The sequence below is a fragment of the Chlorocebus sabaeus genome, chromosome 20 (assembly GCF_047675955.1).
Source record: "Chlorocebus sabaeus isolate Y175 chromosome 20, mChlSab1.0.hap1, whole genome shotgun sequence".
Taxonomy (NCBI): Eukaryota; Metazoa; Chordata; class Mammalia; order Primates; family Cercopithecidae; genus Chlorocebus; species Chlorocebus sabaeus.
In genome coordinates, this window is record NC_132923.1 from 82,541,383 (window position 1) to 82,557,351 (window position 15,969).

General features: G+C 54.2%; 1 protein-coding gene across 12 annotated transcripts in view; it reads left to right on the forward strand.

The window, feature by feature from the left end:
• The window catches only part of SSBP3 (single stranded DNA binding protein 3), a 180,818-nt gene that overhangs the window by 154,057 nt on the left and 10,792 nt on the right, over positions 1 to 15,969 (forward strand). For 8 of the 12 annotated variants that reach the window (XM_073007266.1, XM_007978651.3, XM_073007270.1 and 5 more), the window contains 7 exons: positions 2,155 to 2,221; positions 2,320 to 2,396; positions 10,621 to 10,709; positions 11,710 to 11,758; positions 12,381 to 12,416; positions 12,937 to 12,991; positions 14,626 to 14,696. In XM_073007266.1, the coding sequence (XP_072863367.1) occupies positions 2,155 to 2,221; positions 2,320 to 2,396; positions 10,621 to 10,709; positions 11,710 to 11,758; positions 12,381 to 12,416; positions 12,937 to 12,991; positions 14,626 to 14,696 (444 nt within the window). The remainder of the gene's footprint in view (positions 1 to 2,154; positions 2,222 to 2,319; positions 2,397 to 10,620; positions 10,710 to 11,709; positions 11,759 to 12,380; positions 12,417 to 12,936; positions 12,992 to 14,625; positions 14,697 to 15,969) is intronic. The other 4 variants (XM_007978653.3, XM_007978656.3, XM_073007265.1 and 1 more) reach the window with 1 other exon arrangement.

Below are 15,969 nucleotides of genomic sequence, written 5' to 3' on the forward strand. Positions count from 1 at the left end.
TGGTGATTGCACAGCTTCTTTCCCTGATAGAAGAGGCCCAGACTGTCTGTCCCTATCTCAGGGTCACCTCAGTGAAGGATGCGACCTCCAGGCCTCCTCTGAGCCTCTGGACAGCCAAGCTTTGCCCCTGGAGTTCCAATACATAGGAGGGTTAGAGGAACCCATGGAGGAACTTTCTCCAAGAATTGGTGGTCAGCACTGGGCTACCTGGAGAGAGTGACTGCCAAGCCCCATGGCTGCACTGTCAGGGTTGGATGAGGTGGTACTGCACTGGGTAACTGATGACCCTGACGGTCCCCCATCCACCTCCGTGTCCTGGGATCCTGCACTCCAGACAGCCTTAGAGGCGGGCCTTCCTGAGTCACCAGGACTCTATAAAAACCACAAACCCCCAGTGGGCAGACACAAACCAGCCAAGTGATTCAGAGCTGGGGAACCTGGGGCCAGGAAGCAGGGCTGGGAGACAGTGAGAGGCTGGAACAACTAAACTCCAGGGATTGGAAAGACACTGAGCCCCCAAAGGCAGACGGAAACAGCAGGTGCTAATTGCCACTTTGTGGGCCAGGCGCAGAGGCTCACACCTGTAATCCCAGCATTTTGGGAGGCTGAGGCAGGAGGATTACTTGAGCCTAGGAGTTTGATAGGAGTCTAGGCAACATAGTGAGACCCCATCAATACAAAACATTTAAAAATTAGTCAGGTGTGACAGCGCGTGCCTGTAGTCCCAGCTCTTGGGATGGCTGAGGCAGGAGGATTGCTTGAGCCTAGGAGTTCGAGGCTGCAGTGAGCTATGATCACACTACTGCACTCCAACCTGGGCAACGGAGCAAGAGACTCTGTCTTAAAAAACAAAACAAAACAAAACAAAACAAAAACCAATTCTACTTCGTGAACGTTAGACATTCCCTAGGCCCTCACACAATCCTCTTGCACCTTAACCACACCCACCTGCTCCCCTGTTCCATTCTGAAGCTGGGGAAATCAGTGACAGTCTATCCCTTCGCTTTCCACCACCTTGTTCCAGAACCGGTTTGGAGTTCACCACTGAGCTCAAGGCAGAGGAGCTCCCCGCTCAGCCTCCCCCACAGCAGCACAGCCTGGGCTGGGGGCCCTTGAGGACAGACCCTTGTCACAGATGCCCAGCCTTTGAGCAGCACTGGCACCTGCCAATAGGGAAAGATGACCAGCCATCACCAAAGGCTTTTCCTCTCAAAGGCAAAAGCTCGTATTTAGCCCTAAGGGATGGGGTCCTAGAAACAAAGTTCCCCCAGCAAATCCTACTCTCTTTTTCCAGTTGCAGCTGAAATAATTTAAGTCTCAAGTAAATCGCTTTTAATAGGTTTTCACAGCGGGTGGGCCAAGTGTTCACCCAGGAAACCCGTGGCCCCCACGTTTATCTTCTCATTAGCAACCACACCAGCGCCGCCAATGGCCCCAGCTCCGGAGCCGGGTTCTCGTCCAGTACCCCTACCCCTCTCCTAGTGGCCACCTCTCCCACCCCAGGGCTGGGTGGCATTCCATATTGTAGAAGCTGATGGGATATAACCTGGGTGCTACTTGGCTCTGCAACCTGTGACTGGGAGTCCTCAGGCCTGTGACCTCGATTTCCCCATCTCAATCCTAAAATCCTCCTCATCCTCTGTTCCCCTTTAAACAGGGCTTCCCACAGTGATAGGATTTTAGGTAGTGGGTGTCTCAGTCCCCGTAATTTGGATAGAGCTAAAATGAGGTGTGTCTCTGTGAGACAAAGGCGAGATGGGATTTGGGCGGAAGGAGGGAGTGGGCACTGTTGCCTCTGAGAAGAAGGTGGTCGGTGCTGCAGCCAGAGCAAGACCTAGAGAATTTGGTCTCCTGCCTCATTTCAGAGCTCTGATAGGTGCCCAGACTCCCTACCCCAAGACAGCAGGATGAGGTGACGGTTTCCCTCCCATAGAGCCCCGCAAACAATGACAGGGTTTTAGCTAACGCCAGTTTGAGCTGACTGGTAGGCCTGGGGTGACCTTCTCCCGTTGGCAGGCAGGAGAAGTAGTCTCAGGGAGGCCATGAGTGGCCCCACGTGGTCAGGTGGGGAACTGAGTGGGGCAGGTAGATGCCTCTCCCCATGTCCAGCAGCTCCGGAGCAACTGCTCAGCTTGTGTCTTGCATCTCTTTCAGCCTCCAGGAGGAGTTCCTGGGACACAGCCATTGCTGCCCAATTCCATGGATCCCACACGACAACAAGGTAGAGAGGGCGGGGTGGGCCTAGGGTGGCTGGGGATGCCAGGAGGGGCTCCTCCCTCGACTCCTGCCACCCCATGACGTGCCTCCTCTCTCACACAGGCCACCCCAACATGGGAGGATCAATGCAGAGAATGAACCCTCCCCGAGGCATGGGGCCCATGGGCCCTGGCCCACAGGTAACCACCGCCTGTCTGTCCGTCTGTCTACCTGGCCATCTGTGTGCACCCGCCTTCTCTCCTCTTTCCATGCTGTCAGTCTCCCACATCTCTCAGTTCGCAGGGGTGAGAGGAAGGGCATGGCCACATCCCCTGCTCCTGTCCCCTTCTGTGGCAGACTGGCCTCGCGCTGCCCGGGGTAGCCCCTTGCGGATGACAGGCAGAGTTGAGACCCCCCTCCCCCAGGGAGCTAGGAAAAAGGGGACAGCTGAGGCCTTCTAGTTGGCAGACCCTTTTGGGGTGCAGTATCTATCATGGGGTCTGAAGGGCAGGGAACTCCTGAACCCCAGAGCCGCCTCCCCTGGGTGAGGTAGACTTGGGATGGCCTAGGGCCAGCATTGGTTGTGTCCCAGAGGCGGGGCGGATGAGTGGCCTTCCTAGCTCTGCCTGCAGCTCAGCATGCGTCTGTCCTTGGATGAATCACTTTGACCTCTGTGGGCCCCGGCAGGCCTCAGTTTACCCACCTGTTAAATGAGGACTGTGTCCATGATTCTCTGATGAGGGGGCCACGCTGGCAGGACCCCGGCACCCACTTCAGCCGGGATTCTTTCTGACCAGAGGGCTCCGCTGCCGCAAAGGGCAGTTTAGAAGCCATTGGAAGGAAGCATTTCAGGTGCCCTCACATACCTCTTACGGTCACAACAAAGTCGTTGCCCCTTGTGGCCAGCTCCGCACCCCAGATAGGGGTGTCCAAGAAAAGGTCTGACAGGTGTTCTGCTGTGGAACCATCTCGCTGCTTACCCTGAGCCCTCTGGGTGTTTGCATGTGGCTCTGTTTCCTGTAGTAGCCGTGGCAGAGTGTTCTCGATGTTCCACTCGCCTTGGGAATTCTCTAGCCCCTGACTAAAGGAAGTTGGAAATCTGAGTAAGGCAAGGGGCTTGTTCTCAAGTGTTCTTTCCCTTCTTTTCTGTTCTGCCTGGAGTCTGCTGCACTGGTCGCTCCCTCGGTTGCATGTGGGTGTTCAGGACTCTCTGGGCCCCCTGCACTGGTTTCTGGGTCCCCTGGGGGTGGAGTAGTGTGCTCCCCATTCCCGCCCACGTGTGCTCCCTTTTGTAGGGAGAGTCATCTGCCCCACAGAACCACAGCCCTCTGCTCCATCCCAGAATTGTATTTACAGCAAGCCCAAGCCACCGCTTTCTTCTCAGTGGTGGTTGGAACATCTGTGGTGGTGAAAGATTTTAGGGAGGTCCTTGTCTTCTGCCAGCCCCATAATCCTAAAAGGAAGCAAGCCTGCAGTAGTCGCAGCTCCAGTATTCTAGTTTTGTTCCTTCCTCAAATCCTCCAAAATTCGTGTTTCTGCTAGCTCCTTGTAAGCTGCCAGAGTGGCCCCTTCCTGCCTGGCAGACGCTTGGAGCTGACCTCTGCAGGGCTGCCTGCCTAGGGAAGGGGGCGGGGGGCAGGGTAGGAGCAGAGCTTCCCCTCTCCTGAGTCAGATGCAGCTCTCCCTCCCCACAGCCTGAGCCACACAGCAGTCACATTTTATTGGTGTAGAAATCAGCAGTGGCCTTGGATTGTCAGATGTCACGGGGTCTGTGTGACTCAGGAGGATGGAATCTGAGGAGGGAAAATTGAATGCCACCGCCCAGCCTGTGGATTCTGATGCTCAGCAGCTGCATCTGTAAAATGGGAATAAGAACGGTATCTGACCTGGAGGGCTGCTGGAAGGAGCAGGGTCCAGTGTCCAGTTCCTTTTTTTTTTCTTTTAGCAGGAATCAAATTCTTTTTTTAATTTTTATTTTTAAAAAATTAAAATATTTTTTATTTTAAAGAAAATTGTTTAAAATTTTTTATTTTATTTTTTTGAGGCAGGGTTTACTCTGTTACCCAGGCCTGGAGTACAGTGGCGCCATCTCTGCTCACCACATCCTCAGTCTCCCCAGTAGCTGGTACTACAGGCTCCCACCACCATGCCTGGCTAATTTTTGTATTTTTTGTAGAGACAAGGTCTTGGTAGAGACAAGGTCTTGCCATGTTGCCCAGACTGGTCTTGAACTCCTGGGCTCAAGCGATCCCCCCACCTTGGCCTCCCAAAGTGCTGGGATTATAAGCGTGAGCCACCGTGCCCGGCCAAGTCAAGTTCTCGATGTGATGCTGGCCACAGGGTGCTCCCCCTAAGGAAGGTATTTGTGTTTTCCAACTTTAGGGACTTAAAACCAATGTTTAGGCCTCTAGTTGCTTGGGTTTGGTGATTGCTTTTAATTTCTTCTTTTTTTCCTGGCAAAGTCATTAACAGTTTGTTTGGACCATCGTAACACTGAGATTCTAAAGGCTGGGAATAGATGTCAGGCCGTTCGAGAGCAGCAGGGTGTGCTGGCAGTTCAGGACTTCCTCTGGGCATGGTGGATGTCTCATCATGTCTGCCCCTGACCCGTAGTCCAGCACACTCTGGCACACTTTAAAGAAGTGAGGGTCCCAGAGGCTGAGGCCGTGTACTGAGACTCTCCTGGCCTCACCCAAGCATTGTACAAGGGGTGGAGCTCCCCTTAGACTCCAGGAGTGTCTCCAGCAGGAGAGGGAGAGGCTCACCCATCTTTGTTTACATTACACACCCTTGCCAACCTCAGGAGCTCTGGAAGCATCTCTCCTGCTCTTTATTTTACTTTATCAATGTGGAGACCCTAAAGCGCTTCACCCATGTTTCCTGTACTCCTCTGGGTAGGGTAAGTATTAAATCCAGAGCCAACCGTCCCTTGAAGCAACCCAGGTGTCTGCGCTGGCCCATCACTGGGGTCAGGAAAGCTTGGCATTGATGAAGCACTGGGCCCGGACAAGGTTGATGGTGCAGGATGGATTACAGGGTCTGTGGTCAGCTAGGGCTCATCTTGGGCCTGGCAGAGCCTGGCAGTTTTGGACTCTGAGGTGGAGAGTAGGGAGAGGGTAGACTGTCCCTGTTCCCCAGGCCCTTTCTCTCTCTCCCCTGAGGGTGATGCCCTGTGGACAGGACAGAACTTAGTTCTGGAAAGCAGTCTTGACAACAGCTCAGCCTGGCTGGGCCTCCAGTTCGTCATCTGCAGAATGGGCAGCAAGTGGTGGCCTCATGGGGCTACTGGAGGGCGGGGGAAATAGCAGCTGTGTCCCCACACGGTATCCTGTGGATCCCTTCCCCTTCCCGCAGGCCCTGAGCTTGGGGGAGGCAGCCCTGCCACAGCCCGGGCTGTCAGGAAGGGCGGCCAGCCCCTTCAGCCTAGAGTAAGTGCCACTACGCACACAGTGCTGTGCTGAGACCAGGCACAAAGGTGGGAGACCATCGGCATGTCATTCGTAGCCAGGAATTAGATTGCTTTTAGCCAGTGATCACTCCAGAACTTCCTGAACAAAGAATAGGTACAGTGTGGTCAAGGGCTACTTTATTTCAAAACCAAATGGAGTGACATTGCATTGTGTGAGTCTGTGTCACATGTCAGCCTAAATGTCTCAAAGGAACCAGCAGTGCAGGCATCACCCCGTCCTTCGTCCTCCGTGCCTCAGACGGATTTTACTCTGGTTTCGTAAAGTGCCAGTGCCAGAAAGGAGATAGTACTTCACTTAGAACTCTTCTTTCCAGAAAGTTTTATGTATGTCAGTATCAGGTAGTAACCTCTCATCCTAGTGTTTCAAAAGTGAATTCTAATAGGATGAAGCTAAAACTGAGGTGCCCCTGGTTGGACTTAGTAGAGAGAATGCCAGCCTCCGTCAGAAGAGCAGTGGCTCCCAGACTCCCGGGTGCCGATTCCCAGAGCCACCGATATGTTGGCGTTTCTGGTATTCAGGTTAGGGCTGAAGCCAGGACAGAGTAGAATCAGGTCACTATCCTGGTTTGTCTGCATTTGAGAGTTCAGATGAAGGAGAGAATCCACAGCCCCTGGGACGATCCTCTGCCACCCCCATCTCCTGGGGCTGATCCAGGGCCAGTCCAAGCTCAGTGACACTGAGCAGAGGCCCCCAAAAGAGAGGGGTAGGTCATTAATCCTGGTCCTGAGCACCCCGGGCTGATAAGGAAGGAAAAGGGCCCCTTGAGGAACTTAACTCTGGTGGCCCCTGGGGGGTGTCCTGCATGAGATGGCCAGGCCCCCACTGCCCAGAAAATGGCCTGGACAGCCTCAAGTCCACTCTGGTAGGTGAGTCCTAAAGACTAGGAGAGCTATCCCCTAAGGTAATTACAGCACTGGGTGGTCCTCCCTCTTACCTGCCTCCTACAAGATGCTTGGCTAAGAATGCAGACTCTGGGGGCTGGCAGATCCAGGTTTAAACATAGTGGGCACCTCAAAAGCCTTTCTGAGGATGTGGCAGGAGGGAGCAGCAGTCACCACCTCCAGGCTCCAGCCCCCGCCAGCTGCTTGGTCCTTTCTCCCTGTGGACCCGGCGGAGTACAGAGCTGAGACAGTGGTCGGGGTGCCTGTACTGTTCCTGAGTGTGGATTAGGCCCTCTGCCCAGGGTCTGGGGCACCCAAGTGGGGACTAGGGTGAGGGGTTAGAGAAGACAGGCCCCTGTGAATGTGTCTAGCCCCACAGCTGCACTGGAGGCTCCTCCCCTCTGCCCAGCCGCCCCTGCCCCTGCAGAGTGGTGCTGATGGCAGAGGGATATCTGGTTGGTAACTGACCCTTGCACGACTTCACCGTCATCACCTCCAGCCATGTGGTGCTGCAGGCAGGCAGGAACTGGCCAAAGAGGGAGCCCATTTCTACTGAGTCTGAACTTCTAGGCGTTCCTGCCCTATGTGAGAAAACTTTGCTGCAAACCAGATTTCAGCCTGCTACTTGTTCCTGACATCTCTGTGGCCTTGGACACGTCTCTGGCTTTCTGGGCCTCCAAGTTGTCATCTGTGAAATGATGAGGTGCAAGTGGCCCTTCACGGTCTCTGCCTCTCTAGGCGGCAGGACTGGTGGAGAAGCTCCCTCTAGGAAGCTGCCATGCCAACTCTTGGAGAGGCCCCTGAAGGCTGGGTGGGGCCAGGAGCCACAGGATAGTGCACTCGGAACCTCCCAGCTCAGAGCTGCATACTGCCAGTCAGGAGGGCCTTATGGAGTGAGCGCCTACTTGTCGTCTCCTCTCACCCCACTCCACGCTGAGACATCCCAGGCTTCTGCTCTCGCTGTGAGGTGCAGGCCTTTCTCCTGGAGGGAGAGGCGGCTGCAGTCCTGGAAAAGAACTCCATCTGGAAGACCTCTAGTCAGCTGGCCTGTACACAGAGTGGGGAGAAGGCCTGGGGAGGTGGCAAGCTGCTTGTCCTGGAGCAGCAGGTGGGGAGATGAGGCTGAGATTTGTAGAGGGGATTAGAAAAGGCCCTTTGAGACCCGAGCTTCTGCGATGCTGTGGTAGCATTAAGGGCTTTGGTGTTTGTTCTGCTGCTGACATCCCAAATCAGTGCACACCTCCTGGGGCTTACGGGGCACTTCAGAACCATTGTTTCATTTGATCCACTGGAGACCTGCAAGGTTGGAAACACATGGGGCTCTTTGTCCCCATTTTGTAGACAAGGCAGCAGAGCAGAGGAGATTGTGGCTCTAAAGCCAGAGCCATGCTGCAGGGCTTTGCCCCAGCTCAGCCACTCACAGCTGCACGGTGGGGTCATCATTCTTCCTCTCTACCTCAGTTTTCTGGTCTCTAAAGTGGGTGGAGGAAAGGGGTCATCGTGACAATTAATTGTAGGCAGTGCACACACAGTCTGTGGTACATCTGGGCATGGAGTCAGCACTGTTGTCATTTGGTAATCTGCCCATCGTCACCAGCAGGCAGCCAAACCAAGGCCAGCCTTCCTGTGTTCTGACCTCCGGTCTGGAGTTCTGCTCTTTACCCCGTGGTAGAGTGGGCTTGGCCCCAGCACATTCCCCAAGGCTGCCACTGTTTGCTTGAAGCCGGTGCCCTGAGCAGCCGCAGGGTGAGGCAGGCCCTGCCCTCTCTGGCTCTGGGTCTGGCTCTTTGTCAGCCAGCCTAGTATTGCTCCTGTGATCCTCTGCATCTTGTCTAGACATTCTTCTAGACTCCAAGCCCCTCAGTGGCTGAGCAAGCGGAGCAGGTGGCCCCAGGATGGTGAGATTTGGGAGATGATCCCTGGATGCAGAACCCACCATCAGCCGAATATCAGCTTTGTGTGTGTCAGCTCCAGGTCTCCGTCTTCCCATTCTGTCCCCCTTCCCACCCGCCTCCCACCAGTTGCTTGGCTAAGCAGGCAGAATCTGGGGGCCAGCAGATCTGGGTTTAAATCCTAGCTGTGCATTTGCTCACTGCAACTCGAGGCAAAACTTTCTCCCTCAGACCTTCAGTCTCCTCTTCTGTAAAGTGGGAACAATACCAGCCTCCTGGAGTTTTCATACAGATCAAACGAGTGACTACAGAAAGTATGTCATGCACTCCGTAAAGAGCAGTGAATGCTGGCTGTTCCTTTGCCATCAAAATTCCAGCAATCTACTTCAAGTTCTCCTACAAGGGCAGAGCTCAAGCTGCAGCCAGGCTCCCTTTGGTCTCCGTGCATTCCCTTCTTCAGTCCTTCATTGATTGCTTAAGTGTCGGCGTAGTGAGCACCAGTCTGTGCCACTGGGTGCATGGGGCGGGGAGCTATGATCATCAAGACACAGCCCCACCTTCAGAAGGCACTTGGAGTCCACTAGGAGAGATGGGAGATGGACAGACACGTGGCCATGATCAGAACACAGCGTGGCATGGTGGGAGTAACGGATGGAGTCGTCAGCCCCGAGGGGTGTGGTGTCAGGAGGGCTTCCTAGAGGAGCTGCTGTTGGAGCTGAGTATTGGAGGACAAGTAGGAGCCCGCCATGAGGGGAGCAGGGAAGCGAGGCATGTGTGACTGTAGGGAAAATGACACTTGGAGAGAGGGTCACGGGCAACACTGGCCCGGTTATATAGCAAGAGATGCGCGCAGTAAGAGGCCTGGTGCCTGTGACCTACCCCGCTGTGCCTCAGTAGGCCATCCTGGGCTGAATCTGGACTGCTGGGACTTTGTGCGTTCTCTGTAGACTTCTCTCTCAAACATTGGCTGGGCACAGTGGCTCACACCTGTAATCCCAAAACTTTGTGGGGCTGAAGCGGGAGGATCTCTTGAGCCCTGGAGTTCGAGACCAGCCTGGGCAATGAAGTGAGACCCCATCTCTACAAAAAAATTTTAAAATTAGCTGGGCAGGCCGGGCGTGGTGGCTCACGCCTGTAATCCCAGCACTTTGGGAGACCAAGGTAGGTGGATCCTGAGGTAAGGAGTTCGAGACCATCCTGGCCAACATGGTGAAACCCCGTCTCTACTAAAAATACAAAAATTAGCCCGGCAAGGTCGTGAGTGCCTGTAATCCCAGCTACTTGGGAGGCTAAGTAATGAGAATCGCTTGAACCTGGGAGGTGGAAGTTGCAGTGAGCTGAGATTGTGCCATTGCACTCCTGCCTGGGCAACAAGAGCGAGACTTCATCTCAAAAAAAAAAAAATCAAAAATTAGCTGGGCATGGTGGTGCATGACTGTAGTCCCAACTACGTGAGTGGCTCAGGTGGGAGGATTGCTTGAGCCCAGGAGGTCAAGGCTGCAGTGAGCTCTGATTGCGCTGCTGCACTCCAGCCTAGGCAACAGAGCGAGATGCTATCTCAAAAAACAAAAAAACCACACACACGTAATGATGATCCGTCTGAGTGCAGAAATGGGGTTTTCTCCGGCTTTTCAGCATCATGTCTGTGGAGGGCCTCTGATGCTGACACATGGGTGGGGTAGGACTATGACCCAGACCTGGGGCAGGTTGGGGTGTCTGTATGTGCTGGGCCTGGGCCTGCACCAGCCCCGGACAGGCTTCTCAGGAGTGTCTGCTCACATCCAATTTGACACCCACCCCTCGCCTCCCTGTCTCCTCACCCCAGAGCCTCTTAGTGGGTTCCAAGACCAAGTCCATCCCCTCTTACCTGCCTGAGCCCATGGGGAAGGTACAGGATGACATCGTGGGAGCCCAGAGACGGCAGCAGCTTGCTGGATACCCACATGTTTTTGAGAACTTCATCTTGAAAGCTCCTGAAAATGCATTGAATGTTGTGACTGTCCCTCTGTGCTGGCTTGTCATCGTGGTTGCTGCGACTTGGTTCCCACCCACCCCACCGTTTTTGAAAGAATGTATTATTTTTTCTCATCAATCCTTTTCACAGACTAACCCTCTCACTATGTTTTGTCTGTTTGTTTCTCCTCCCTCCTTCTCTCTCTGGTTCCCTTCTCCTTCTCATAGACTGACCCTTGGTTATCGTTGCAGAATTATGGCAGCGGCATGAGACCACCACCCAACTCCCTCGGCCCCGCCATGCCCGGGATTAACATGTAAGGCAAAAACGACCCGGCCAGTGACTCGGGCCATGTCTTCTCCCCCTCTCTGCCGGCACCCTGGGAGACTCATGATAACGGGTCATTGCTGGTACCTCTCTGGATCTCAGTCTCCTCCTCGGTAATATGAGGATATTGATGATCCTGGTGATGAGAGCTCTCAGCCTCATAGAGTACCTCTGTGTGCCGGGCACAGTTCAGGCATGCTGCGTGCATCAGCTCACCTCACCTTCATGATTACCCTATGCCGTGATTACTTTTATTTTTTTTTGAGACTGAGTCTCACTCTATTGCCCAGGCTGGAGTACAGTGGCACAGTCTTGGCCCACTGCAATCTCCCCTCCCGGGTTCAAGCGATTCTCCTGCCTCAGCCTCGTGAGGAGCTGGTAGTACAGGCTCCCGTCAACATGCCTGGCCAATTTTTGTATTTTTAGTTGAGACGGGGTTTCACCATGTTGGCCAGGGTGGTCTCGAACTCCTGACCTCAAATGGTCTGCCCGCCTCGGCCTCCCAAAGTGCTAGGTGTGAGCCACTGCGCCCGGCCTGACGCGGTTATTATATCCCCCTTACAGATGAGGTCACCAAGGCACAGAAAGGTGAAGTAACTTGCGCAGGCTCACATACCTTTCAGTGGCAGGGTCAAGAGTTGAACCCCTGGACAGTTCAGCCACTGTTCTCTAGTGCATTTGTGATCTTTAACCCCGTTGTGAGAATGTGGATTCCCTTCCTAGGAAAATGCACATGGAGAGGGGATTTTACATATTTTATATCTAATTTTATATATTTTGTAAAGTTGACCTGTAATTTAAAGCAATTCATAGATTTCTATCCATGAAGTTACCCATTACTGCCCCGAGCCAGAAGGCTCTAAACCCCAGGGCTGTAGGAAGAACTTCCTGTTGGTTGTTTCAGCCCTTTCCTTCTGCCCCTGCTGCCTCCACCCCTTGGAGTTTACAGCACTTTTTTCATTGTTCACATCTCTTTCTCCCTCTCCCAGGGGCCCGGGAGCTGGCAGACCCTGGCCCAATCCTAACAGTGCTAACTCAGTGAGTACTTAGGTCGGGTGGGGTGGTGTTTGTCAGGGGAGGGGTTCTGGGTGCAGGGGAGCTACTGTCCCTCGGTATAGGTGTCACGGGGAAGGGGAGATGCAGCAGGACTCTCCTGATGCTTCTAGGGAGAAGGCCGTGTGGAGATGGAGGCCTGGCAATAATGTACAGGGGTCATCAAGGGCTCCACCCCTGCGCTGAAGGAGTAAGCTAAGAACCTGGGCTCAGAGAGTACTGTTCAGAGTGGAGGCCCCTATCTCCTCCCCAGCAGGGCTGGAAGGTGCGGGTAAGGGGCTCAGCACAGGCAGTGGAGTGAAGGCCAGAGGAATGTGGGGTAAAGCTGTTTACTGTCCTCTCAAACCGGAGGGCCTCCTATGACTTCCCTGTGTCTGTGGCTCCCTCCCAGGACTGGGGAGTAAGAGACCAGGGTCTCAGGGTCAGTTCGATATAGCAGAGAGAACTGGGCTTCATGTCCCAGCCCTCCCAGGGGAACCAAGCAGGTGGCCAGCTCACTGGGTGGCGATGTCTTTCCTGTGAAGAGTGGGTCGTGTCCTCAGGGAGGTTTGGCAGCTGAGGGCACTCAGTGACTCTGACGCGGGGCTCCCTGACATCTTGTTTTTAGATTCCATACTCCTCCTCATCACCTGGTACCTATGTGGTAAGTGTGTGGGTTTGGGGCCTTGTGTTGTCTAGCCACATGGGTCTGAGTGTGCAAGAGAACTGCTCTGGGGTCCCCATTTCCTTCCCTTTCACACATTCTTCTGAGCAGAAGTTCTAACCTGCTAGAACTTGCTGTCAATATTCAGTCATCTGTACAGACCCGAGGTGGCCCAGAAATCCCCAAACCAGACCTGGGGGTGGAATTGCCTTCTGGGGAGCTGACCAGTGGGCTCCCCGGCGTCCACCGCCGGCCTCTCCAGGGGTCATGCCTGTGAACACATAATGCAGTCACACATACCCACAGGGACCTCTTGGTCTGAAGAAAGGTACGGGGGACATCCAAGTCCCCTTCTCAAGCTTAAGTACTTTTTCCCTGAGTGAGCGCTGGGGGTGTAGCAAGATGAACAGCGACTGGGCCCAGGGCGAGCAGTTGCTGCTGACCAGGGAGGGAGGATGCCGGCCCCTCCCCACGTTCGTCACCACTATGGGCGTCTGATGTCAGTTTTTCTCATCTTCAGGGACCCCCTGGTGGTGGCGGCCCTCCAGGAACACCCATTATGCCCAGTCCCGCAGGTAAGAGCGCTTGAGGGGAAAGCGGAGGGTCTGGTGGTGGGGGGCGGGGCATGTTGCCAGAGAGTCCTGGAGGGAGGGCACTGTTGCAGAGCCAAAGCTTACCAGCCACTCCTTCCTGAGCAGCACATCTTCCACTGGGCATTTAGGGGGCAGGAGTCCCTTGATGATGCTAACCTACTCCTCTTCTCTGATGCTGCTGCATAAAGGACAGGGCTGAGCAGAGCAGTCCAGGAACGGGTTCTCATTGTCCTTGAACCCCTCTTGTTGGGAAGAACCCTGTTCGGGGTGGGCATTTCCCCAGATGACTCAAAAAGGGGCTTTGGAGTTCTGACATCCTGGGACCAGGATTCTGAGGCATGCTACCTTTTGAATTTCCATAGCTCCTGGCTTCTGGTCTTCTATACAGGAGATCCCTTCTCCCCTTTTTGCTTTTTTGAGGCGGAGTCTTGCTCTGTCACCCAGGCTGGAGTGCAATGGCATAATCTCGGCTCACTGCAACCTCCACCTCCCGGGCTCAAGCAATTCTCCTATCTCAGCCTCCCGAGTAGCTGGGATTACAGACATGCACCACCATGCCCAACTCATTTTTGTATTTTTAGTAGAGATGGGGTTTCACCATGTTACCCAGACTGGCCTTGAACTCCTGACCTCAGGTGATCCACCCGCCTCAGCCTCCCAAAGTCCTGGGATTACAAGCGTGAGCCACTGCACCCGGTCCTCCCTGTTTCTTTAAACAAAAGAGGGCATGCGTGCACACACGTGGGCCTGTGCGCACACACGCACGCATGCACACACACACAGCATCACGGTTATGTTTCTTTCCCAGCTAAGAATAGCGTACCAGCCAGCTAGAAGGAATTCAACATACGATCCTTACCCACCCCAAAAATAAAAAGTGAGAGGTAGCTGGATTTCTGCCCAAGAATTACGGTGCCTGCTCCTGATAGAAACGTTTTAGCTGGAGACTTTTTTGGCTAATTGGGGAAATGGAGGGGACTCTCCCCCGCCCCCTCCCCGCCTCGGCTCCCCATAGCAGGGAAGCTGCTCGGCTGCAGGGGTGGAGCTGGCCGCAGCCGGGATCCTGGGCTCCCGCTCCGGCTGTCTCTTTCTGCTGCTGCATTTTGATGAGCTGCATGACCTACATTCCGACTGGGCCACATGCACCCACTCCATATGTGAATGCGTCTCCAGCCCCATCCCTGCCTCTCCCTCCTGCCCCATCAGCCTGGCAGGGTGGCCTCTGGGTAATTTGCCACGTTTCCCTTTCCCTGATTTGATTAAAACCACTTTGTAGGGGGTGGGGGGAGAGCACAGGTCGTGGTTCTGCTGCCCCATGTGTGTCCCAGGCAGTGTCTGGGTACCAGATTTGGTGTAGGCTGGGGAGACAAGAGTTTGAACCTGTAATCCCCCTGTGCCGTGTCCACACTGCTGGGGTTGAGTGGTTTTCACAGTTGAATTTTCTGTGATTAAAAACTTTGTGAATCTTCATTAAATACAAATTAGCCAGAAAATGGTGGTACTTAGAGGAAATTTTAGGTGATAAAATACAAAAGAATGAGTTCAAGTGCCATGAGTTTGTTTTAATTAAGAAACGAATTAATCACCCCGACTTGTGGGTTTCCACTGTTCTACAGATTCAACAAATTCCAGTGACAACATCTACACAATGATTAATCCGGTGCCGCCTGGAGGCAGCCGGTCCAACGTAAGTCTGCTTTCTAATAATTTACATATCAGACACCATAACAAATCATAATTAACTTCATCAGCTGAGGGGAAAGCAAGTTTAATTGATTTCAGCCATTTGTTACCAAAGATGAATAAAATAAACCGTCAGAAAAGTGATTAACTCTTGGGCAACTCAGTTCCCATTTCATAGGCAGCAGGGGGTGGGAGAGGAAGGGGTGGGAGGATACCCACCCTCTGGTTAGAGCCAGGGCGCAGGCTGTGCTGCTGGGACTTGCCACCTCCTGCCGTGCCAGTGGGGGAAGGGCCAGACTGCAGGTGGGGTCTGGCCTGGTCTCTGCCCAGCTGAGTGGCTATGCTGGCCCGGGCAATCCTCCTCCTGGGCCTGTTTCTGGGGCTGCGGAGCTGAGGGTGGAGCCAGCAGCAAAGGGACACGACTCGCTGGGGGACCTGCCTGCCTGTGCTGCTGCCAGGAGCTCTGGAACTCCAATACCTGGCAGCTTCTTTGCCTCAGAGTTGCAGCCCTTGGGTGATGTTGCAGCTCACATTTCCCCATTTCTGATTCCTTCTTGCCCCACTTCCTCCTGTGTCTCCTGCACCCACTGGGTGGGACTTGGTTAGTCAGCTGCAGCCTGTCTCCTCACCCAGCAGGAGTTCCCTGAGGACAGGGCCTGATCTGCTTCCCCTCCACAGGCAACCCTTCCATTCCAGTTCCTTCCCTTCCTCCTCCATGCAGGCCTCAGGTGAACCTGTTCAGCCTTGCCCCTCCAGGAGCTCAGGGTCTGGAAAGAAGGTCTATGGACTCTAGAGCAGAGAGTGGGCCTGGGGCCTCAAATTGCGAGGCTTTGGCCTGGTTGAGGGGGTGGGGCCTTTTGGGGCACTCTGGTTTTGTTGGCTCTGTTCCTGAGGTGACACCTGGGTCATCCCACGTGTTAAACCCCAAACGTGGGCTGCCCCGTGCTGGATATTGCCTACATTTTCTCTCCCAGCAGCCCTCTGAGGGAGGGTCTCTGGCCTGCCTCCTTCGCCAGGGTCCTCACTGGTGTGACCAAGCATCTGGCTTTTAACAGTAAAAGCCATACATCCTGAGGAATCCCAGGACACAAAAAGTCATGGATTTTGTCAGTGATGCAGAAGGTTGGGTGGAAAGTGTAAAACCCACACAGAGGGATGACAACACTGTTTCTAGCATCGGATGGAAATGGCGTAGACGATCTGTCTCGAGTGGTCACTGTCGCCATGTTTCCTGACGTGGATGCTGGCATCAGGACTTGTGATTCACCATGGATCAC